This window comes from Triticum urartu, chromosome 1A, assembly GCF_056163025.1.
Source record: "Triticum urartu cultivar PI428250 chromosome 1A, HENAU_Tu73, whole genome shotgun sequence".
NCBI classification, from domain to species: domain Eukaryota; kingdom Viridiplantae; phylum Streptophyta; class Magnoliopsida; order Poales; family Poaceae; genus Triticum; species Triticum urartu.
In genome coordinates, this window is record NC_141873.1 from 550931247 (window position 1) to 550941147 (window position 9901).

The window sequence follows — 9901 nt, forward strand, 5'->3', positions numbered from 1 at the left end:
TATCTGCTTAATGATGAGTCCATGCTAGTATGATAGATGCATGTTCTTGTTCAGCTAGTCCTTATGCTAATCATTATAGGAAATGACCATTAAGACTTTAGTACGACCCTTGTTCTGTCAGACACCCAGACATTTTCCTCCTATCTCGAGGACTCCCGGGCACCTTTGACTGGGGCCGCAAAGGTGTTTGAGGCGCGTCATGTGTGTTCTTTAGTGGTGGTGATGCTTGCGGTAGCTACTAAAGTGGCCGGTAAGGCTGGCAAGGCACATGAGGGTGTCCATGAAGGGGAATACAACGAAATGGACTTCTTTCTTGTCCACCTTCATTCTCAACTAGATGTGTGATTTGATAAGGGCTTCAAGAAGGTGCGCCTAAACACTGTTGCAAAGATGATGTTTGGTTTTTGTGGCACATAGGTGACCTCAACACAGGTGTACAACCATCTTAAGAAGTGAAGGGTGAGATGGATCCAAGTGTCCAACCTTACAGAACTTAGCAATGCACAGTGGGATCAAGATGCCTTCAAAATTTTGTTGGAGGCTAAGCACTACCAAAGACACATCTCAGTTATCTAACCTAGCCTTGTTTCACTTGATTTAACATGGTAGTCAAAACTAACAACGTTGTCTTTCTTTCTTAGGATCATCCGAAGGACGTTGAGTATATCAACATGTCCTTTTCTCTGCAGGTAGCCTCGTAGCCTCCTCCATCCCATGTGGTCCAATAATAGGATATATATGTAGGCATGGTGTCCTATTTTTGCCGGTTGTGGTCTTTTGTCTTGTACTTTTTCTTTTTTATTTTACCGGAGATGTTATTCGCACTTTGATACTTGGTTCGTTCTAATAAATGGTTGCGTGCATCGCTTGACACAGAAGTCAAGGGTAATCCTCCTTTTCGAAAAAAAAAACTCCTCCGTCACTAGCCATCTTATTCTCGACCCGCATTTTTCTACAAAGTCATAGAAACACGACAAGCAACACGTCCATATGTTGCTTAATTTGCTTTATAGTTCTTTTTTCGGGGCATTGTTTATCATGCATATGCAAGGAAGAAAGTGGTACTTCTACTTTGAAAACAACGAAAGAAACTCCATATTCATCAAAAGATAAATAGGAGAAGGCTTGGCTTTACTACCACAGCCCTACGTACTGGTGTTCGGGCGACTCGGCCACACCATACAGAAATACGGTTGGATTAGCTGAGCATGATTTTTATATCTCAAAATGAAATCTGTTTTGATATGTTTTAAGAGAATGCTTGGGGCCTCCAACAACCCATTAGAACATGACTAGTGTGACCCAGTTAATGAACATTATTTGTTGACTTCAAACCGTACATACAAACAAGCAAATCATGTAGTGACATGAAAACCTCAGGGTGATACCAAGTAAAGTACAAGTAGCAGTAATTTAGCAATGTGTGTTTCACACTGGTATTATTGCAGGCACATCAGATAGCTCCTCTGCCAACTATACAGACAGGGTACTTGCTATCTCAACACCCACACACAAATTTACATACTTCCATCACACTCTACAGAGGCACAATTTCACAAACCAAACTACACACCAGCTGCTTCTGTCTCTCATCTGGCACCCTTTCAGTTCATCGCGTCAATCATGCACAAGTTTTCCCATCTTACAAGATGCCATTACACAACACAAGGATCATGTGCCAGGCAGCATTTTTATTGCAAAACCTATACAATACCAGTGTCGCAGTGGGCGTGTCGTCACCGCCACCGCCATGCAGGTGTGCCCGCTCTGAAGTCACTGGCCACAGGCGATCCCGGCTTCGGAGAAGGCGGCGACGAGCTTCGGCAGTTGCTTGCCAAGCATGATCTTGAATCCGGTCGAGCAGCTCTTGCAGCCATCATCTGATATGTACGTGCTGTCGCGAGCATGACCGATGAGATCGCCGCCGAGGTATGCGTTGCAGGCTTCCAGGATGTGCGGCGCGCGGCAAGTGAAGTGCTCCTTGACGAAATTTTCAAAATGCTGGATGGAGATAGGAGGGGAGAGACCCATCAGTAATATTCATTACCAATATTACTTCTTAATGTTGGAAGGTGCAGCAGAAGTTATTTAGATACTGTATGTAGGTTTGTTAGGGGATGCATCTGAGATACAGTGGGGGGGAATCTTGGTTTACGTTCTACTCAAAACTCATAGCTACCAAAATTCAGTTAAGCCCTATCAGTTTTGTCAGAGCAAGTGTATGGGATATTCAGGTCATTCGTTAAGTGCAAAATTCACAGAGTTGGTGACTTACCTTTGGTGGTTTGTGCAAAATGTACATCATGGACTTGCAAGACAGCAAGAAAGCATTCTCGTTGTACGTGATGGAGTTCTTCTCCCCGTCAGCTTTCCCCACAAATTTGTCGTAGCCCGCCTCATTGAAGTAAGGCTTCTCGTTGAGAACAAGAGCCTGAAGAGATAGCAGCAGTTGAAGAACAGTCGAGCCCTCCGGATTCCACACCTCATTACCAGTCCCTGCCCATGTCTTCAGAAGGCTTAGACATACTTTGCCGGTTTCGTACAAGTTTGGGTTGAGGCGGAGGCCTCCGGAGTGATAGTGAACGGACTGGAAAAAGAAAGTTACTGTTCAGCAGCTAGACGATCTCAGCTGGGAGGTACACACACGAGCAATAGAAAAGAAAACACTTACAGGTGGTTCATGAGGATAATCCGGCGGGAAGAAAATATCAAAGAAAAATAAATTATCATGATAAGGCGTTCCAGCTGCCCCAACAATGCAAGCCCTCAGAAGGTCCATCCTTTCCTCATAAACTCTAACATGGATATCATCTGCATTGAAGCAAAGAACACCATGTAAGCGATGTACCAGAAAATATGTTTCATGTTTTCATCAGTTATTTCATGAATATAACTTGCTACCAAATCTAATTAGAATGGTTTTCTGTTTTACTAGGTAAGGTCCCTGCAGACAAGTGATTGAAGCCAAAGCTAATATTACGGGGATTTATTGAATGTAAAAAAAAGCCCAATATACACTAAATTTGTTCAAGATGTTTTTTTATCATAAAATGAACAACTCAAATATTGTGTGAGTTACTGAGTTTCCACTTACTAATGTTTGCATAATTCTAGATTTAATTTTGACAGCTTGTTAGTTTTATCAGAGAAGGTAAGAACACTGACAACTCACAAGAGTACGCATGTTCTGTTCACACATTCAATTTTTCATCTTTGACAGTTTAACTAGCTTGATCAACTTCTCGTACTCGAAATAATAATCGACAAGATAACATACACATGATAAGCTAGACCTTTTTAACTTCAATCATCTCATAAAGATGTCAAACAATAATTTTTTGAGAAAGGAACCTTAAAATGCTATGCTGTCCTGTGGAGTGTAGAACATTTTAACCACAAACCAATTATATAAGCTTGCATCATGACAAATTCGCATCTATGTGTACTATTAAAGTAGAGTTATGGTATATATAAAACCATGTTATGGTAGACTAAAAAATAATGCCAAGTTATAATAAACATAAACAGATGCTAAAATTCTATATGCAATGAGCCAGTGAAAAGATTCAGTTTCATGAAGGACTTGCAATGGACAATAAAGAACAAGAAATACTGACCTGGTAAATCATTTTGTAAGATTGTCCATTCCTGTTGTATCTTCTTCAGCCAACCTCTTTTAACCTAATATATCAGGAATTAAAGATTGTAACAAACAATTTGAACATGCTACAGTAGCTACTGCAGCTCTAAAATAGAGGAATAAAGTTGATTTAGGTGTAAAATATTACATTTTCGTGGCCACGTTCCTTCACAAAATGATGATCAGAACAGTCCACCACAACATCAAATATTTTTACGTCATTTTCTGAAGGTAACTGTGGCTTCTCGGTCTGCATCACCAACTCCACAACGGAAAATTCTTCTGCAGATGAATGTAGATCTGCTGACTTCACAATTTGATACTGAGGATCTGTAGTAATCTGAAACCACAGCTTGATCTTAGAGTTATGAAAATTAAACATAAATTATTTGGCAAGGTATAAAACTTACTGAGCTAGATGATGTAGAATCATGAGCACCAAAGAAACTAGAAGCCACATTTGTCAGAAAATCGAAAGCTGTTTTGGAGAAGTAGAAAGCATTGCGCAATGAACCAGTGCAGTCTTCACCAGACTCTTCCAGGGCATTCTGGGTGAAAACAGCAAGTTGTTGCTTAAATTTGAATACATGTAACCAACAAATGGTACAGTGGAAGATGCAAACCCAAGCTAACCTTAGTACTCTCATGGTGATCTGTTTCCTGCTCAGCCTTGTCGTCGACAGAAGTATGCACCTCATTCACAGATTCTAGTGAATTATCTAGAAGTCTTTCTAATCCAATTATTTCAAAATGCTGTGCCTGAAATTGATACAAGGGAGAAATATATGTTACCAATAGTCTGGACAGACCATGTATCTAGAAAAGATGGGTGAAAAAAGGAGATAAAACACAACAAAACAAAAGGAAGAAAACCAACTCAAAGATAAGCTTACCTTGGATATCACACCACTAGCCCATTGTACTTCAATTCCATCATCCTTATACCCAAGAACATTGCCAATGCATGACAAGAAGCCGGAGGAGGTATCTAAACTTTTCCTGCTAACTGTCATGGTTCCATTGGTGAGATCTGCTTCAGACTTGTCGATGTTCAGAGCTGATCTGATAACGACTTCCCCAGTGCAAAAAGAGAAATCTGGGTGCTCTACTAGCTCATAAGCACTCACTGTCTCCTCAGTGGGGTCACTTCCATATCTGACAATGTCATCATCCACTGGAACAATCCATTTTACGTTTACAGTCCGCTCAAGTGCATCCACATTTCTCACTATCCCAATCCGCTGACGTTCAGCAGCTTCCTCTACTGCCAGTTTCTCCAGAACAAATTGCCCTGGCCAAAAATCATGATCACCGGGGGTGCTAACAGGAGCCAAGATATAAGGTTCTAGCCCAAGAGATATGCTTCCATTTTGCCATAGAACGTCAAAAGTGCTCTTTGTCTTAGCAACAACATAAGTTTGAGAATATCGAGAACACTTACGGTCTTCACTTGGGAGACTTAAATCATGACCAGCAGAGAGGGTGCACCAATCACCCAACTGCCAGTTAGCATAAGGGAAGCATGACAGCAAAGTGAGATTCTTTGGGTCCTGAAAGTTTGGTGGACTTGATGATCGGTCACCCCAAACATTTGCCACAGAGGTTATCCAGTTCACATGCACCAGCCCCACATCAACATGAGACACAACACCTTCATCTCGGCTGGCCCTCCATGATCCAGACAACCATGTTCCTGACTTGGACACGGAGGGATGAACAATCCTCACGCGTTGACTTGGATAATAAAAATAAGGTGCATCTTCAAAGATGAATGGAGGAATGGGCTTCAGTACCTCAGAGTCCCTTAACAGCATTTCACACTTTGCCCCATCACTGAACACAACGGTGACCAGGTCAAATGCCCTGATCACCCGCCCAATCCATGGTCCCATAACCACGCAGTCACCAGAGACAAAGGATCTCACTCTTGAAAGCTGCTTGCTGTTGACATCTTCTATTATATCACCAGAGTATGTCTCCAAGTCCACAAACATTTCAACCCCAACAACGCGGCCCAACTGACCTGAGGGGTCAGACACAGGGCAGACTATGTCCCCATGAAGAAAGCCTCTTTCAAAAGTAAGGAAATCATCAATCTTGCCGATGCTCTCGTCCAAGCTTGATAAGATGCTCTGTGCATGGTCTGTAAATTCACATTCTTGGTCCTCACTGTCACTCGTTCCACTGTATGACTCACTGTCTGAATCAATTACAAACAGATCCATGTCTGCAAGCCCTGCAATACCACATTTTGTCATTTTGTATGATATGAAACAACCAATTGTGTTAAAAAATATTAGATTAAATTCGGTCCCACCTTTTTGTAACAAGCTGTGTTCTGTGATGATGTAATAAACTAAAGAACCGTCTCTGAACAGCAAGTGTAAGGTCAGCACACTTGAGTGCTAATGCCAAAGGATCCCTGATAAAGTAACAGTAACCGCCAAAGGAGATTTGCCCAGATAGCAAATAAGAAACAGTAAGATTTGGTGCCAAAGGAGATTTGCCCAGCCTAGTTGCCGGTGGAGATGTGCCAAGATAGCAATCTATAGCTAAAGCTAATTGGAAGCAAAAGAATATGTAAGGAAGGAGATCAGAAGAACTAGGTAGATTTGCCAAAGGAGATTTGCCGAACTATAGGTAGGTTTTGCCAAAAGGAGATTTGCCCCGAACTACTGGTAGGTTTCGCCAAAGGAGATTTGCCCAGAGAACTACAGAACAGTCGCTGTCTGAAATGTTCAGTGCCAAGGGAGATTCCAGAAGAACTGCAGAACAGTCGCTGTCTGAAATGTTCAGTGCCAAGGGAGATTCCAGAAGAACTACAGAACAGTCACTGTCTGAAATGTTCACCGCCAAAGGAGATTTGCCCTAAAACTAGGAATTGCTTGTCACAGGAAATGATTTCCAGTGGAATGTGTTTGCTTTCGATGATCACCAGACATGAGAAGTTATCAGAGAATATGCCACCACCCAATGAACAATATTCGTCCCAAGAGCAACCAACGACTGTTCAGATTAGCTGATCCTGCAAACCATATCAGAAGAATGTTAATCCAACTGTTCATCTTCTTAATAGAACAACACAATTCAAGTTGAGAAATAGACTAATGTGTTTGCATAATCTCAATAAACACGGATATAAGTTAATCCAATAGCTTAATTAAAAGCCATGCTGAAAAGAAACTGCAGGGATCAGGGTCGTTTTATTTGCGAGCAACATTCTAGCATATAATAGTAGAGACGTTTATGATATCTAATAATAAAAAAGAAAATCTAAATCCCAGTGCTAATAATCATGCAAAGTCTTATTCATATATACATACTATAAACAGCTAACTAATGGTTCATTCAAAAATAAGATGTCCAAGAAACTCTAAATCCCAAAAGAGGATGTCAATTGGACCCAAAACAAGAAGAATCTGTGTGTTTCTATGGATCCAAAGAAACTTATACAAGGCGCAAGAGCCAGTTTGTGTCACAAGGATCAATCCCACAGTGGACAAGAACTAAAATCTGTTCAAAATGGTGCGTTTATCTTTAATGCCGCTTGCATGCAGTACATAGGTAAAAAATGCATAAATAAACTGGTAAAAGTTTGTTTCACCAATAGATGTTAGGATGCTTTGAAATGACCGAATAGGCAGGACCTAAATCAAAACTGACAAAAGGAACACTTGAAAGTTCATGCTAAAAAGTAACTGAATAAATCTAGATCGGAGTATCAAAACTATGTATTAAAGTATGTACTCAACAACATGACTGGCTATAATAAGTCTGATCTGAGGAACCTAGATTTTAGCTAGCAAACACCGAGTCTTTATTTCGACACCGAAGTTTTGGATCTTGTCATAGTAACAACAACGAAGACGACAAACCGCACATAGTTCAGCATCATAGTCGATCCGAAAACAGCTAAAAGACAACCTATAAGCCTGCCAAACAAATCACAACAAAACAACAGCTTCCGTGCTCATTATAATCTCCTAAAACCGGCAAGAGAAAAAGGGAACAAACTAAAGCCTTGCACCCCATACCACCACACCCAAAAAGGGCAAAATATCATCCACTCGAACAATTCTTGCGGCGAGCATAAAAACCCAGATGTTTCACTACAAACTGCGAAAAGCTAACGACATAACACCTGAGCCACCCAATTTTACAAGCAGAAGCCGCCTTCGCCTTCGCCGCGGTAGGGAACCGATGTTGCGACGCCGCTGAGATAATAAGCTGTGTTCAGCACAACTGCTACTACTGCTCGACCAGAGCCTCCTGCCTATGTCCAATCGATCTGGGCTGACCCAGGCTAATACTAATAATTGTTTGATTACACATAGTCAAGACTGAAGACAGGGACACTTGCAGTTGGGGGCTTCAGAATAATTGGAGGAAGACGGATCGAAATGGCATCTTGAAGCATATTCCTGGTTCCGAGGAATCGGGCTGGCGTAGTGATGGCCATGTTTTTTGGATCGGCATGCATCGTTTTGACTAAATTTCACCCTGGAGGCTGCAGGCATGACACTGACGGTGCGGGTTTAATACTGTACTAGGAAATCGGACGTTGAGTGCACGCATCCTCGTTATAAACAAGCACATGGGTGCGGCGAAAGAAAGGGGCGGCCGCCGGCCCGGAAGGCAGGGCGGCGGCGGCGGCGGCGCCTCTGCGGCAATGCGAAATGAACAGGAAAAAGGTGAGGTAAAATGGCAGATTGGCAGTACCTGTGCCAAGCCCAGCCCGCCGCCATGGCTGAGCCAATCACTGAAGAAGAGGGAGCAGGCCTCCCCTCCCCCCGCGCCTCAATCCATCCCCGGACCCGCCGACCATGGCCAGCAAGCCCGCCCCCTCCACCCCCCCTCCAAGAAACGACCGGCACAACCGCCTCCGCCTCCTCCTCCTCCTCCTCCTCCTCGTCGGGCCAAATCTCAGGCACGGCGCGGCGGCGGCGGCGGGAGGAGGAGAGACCGAGAGACGTAGAGAGAGAGGGAACGGGGGGCTTCCTTGCTGGGTGCTCTGCGCTGCTGCTCGTGAATGGTGAATGGTGATGGATGGTGGCGCTGGCTGGCGGGGCAATTTCTACGGTGCGCAAGGCCTCGCCTTTCCGATTCTTTTGATTTGTTTAATCGTGGTGCGCGCGCCTAAACTAAATCGAAATCCTCCTAAATTCCCTTGCGCTAATGGGATTCCTCCCTCCCTGTCCGTCGCTTTATCCTTTTTTCCCCGAGAATTCTCCCCCTCTCGGTGCCTGCCGGGAAACCAGAGTTTTGGACTCTGCTTTCTCTCCACCCCCAACCAACGTGCCCACTGCTTTCACCTGTCACTCGTCCCCTCCCCTCCCCTCTTCTCAAGAATGAAAACAGGTAGGAATACTCGACGACTCGAAAATAATGTGTGCCTAACATCTGTCGGAACTCGGTAGATAAACCGGTAAAGTAAATCGATGAACAAAGAAACTAATACGAAAACGATAAATTCTGAATGTTCAGATTTTAAGCATGGCAATCCGAACGTTTTTCATAGCAACTTTAGTTCACGCGAGGTTGGCAAACATCATGATTTTCTGACAAAAAATCAGACCGGGACAAAGTTGCCATGTTTTAACAACTAAAATTGCCACCTCGCGTCAACTAGAGCTGCCGTGAAAAAACATGCAGAATGACATGCTTAAAATTCGAACGCGGGATTTATCGGGGTCCAACTAATATTGGTTTAGAAAAATAGTAAATTTTGTATGTTCTTTTCTTTATATCTATGAAAAATATTAAAGAATACTTTAATTTGTAATCATGAGCCTTTTCAGAGGTCTGACCATGTCAAGCCCCCGAACAACAAAAGACCAAATTAGAGGGGGGGGGGGGGGGGTCGTCTTCAACGGTGTAGCGGATATATGTGATTTCTTGGCGAACCTTTGGAACACTGTGCAACTGCATACAATATCCTAAGCATCTCATGAGGCGTGGAGCCAGAATAAGCCATGGCGAAAAGCTCATGGCTTGCAAGATACATAGGGTTATGCAGAACCTTCGTGTAAGTATCCTAAAATAGTATTGATCCCAATGAAGAGCGGAGAAGAGTGTTAATGTGGGCGTTTCTGTCATACACAAGTTGTCAGAGGTCTTGTGTTAATTCATTGTTTTGGTATATGAAGGATTAGTATGGTGTCGAAAAACAAGCAATCGGGGGTTCAAACAAAGTAACGGCCATGAGAAGTAATTGACATAAAAGTAAGTTAGTGAAAGTAAACTGTTGTAAAAAGTAACTAA

General features: G+C 42.9%; 1 protein-coding gene across 2 annotated transcripts; it reads right to left on the reverse strand.

The window, feature by feature from the left end:
* Window positions 1–1392: 1392 nt before the first annotated feature.
* On the reverse strand, window positions 1393–8813 carry PHO2 (phosphate 2). Of its 2 annotated transcripts, XM_048693060.2 has the most exons (10): window positions 8360–8813; window positions 5958–6665; window positions 4534–5876; window positions 4274–4399; window positions 4051–4188; window positions 3789–3980; window positions 3618–3681; window positions 2672–2811; window positions 2276–2587; window positions 1393–2001 (listed from the first exon to the last, which is right to left on the reverse strand). In XM_048693060.2, the coding sequence occupies exons 3-10, from the start codon at window positions 5863–5865 to the stop codon at window positions 1774–1776; spliced, it is 2532 nt and encodes an 843-aa protein (XP_048549017.2). In that variant the 5' UTR covers window positions 5866–5876; window positions 5958–6665; window positions 8360–8813; the 3' UTR covers window positions 1393–1773. The 2 variants fall into 2 exon arrangements, with proteins under 2 accessions (XP_048549017.2, XP_048549011.2); XM_048693054.2 differs by lacking the exons at window positions 5958–6665; window positions 8360–8813 and having other exon boundaries at window positions 4534–5898.
* Window positions 8814–9901: the final 1088 nt, after the last annotated feature.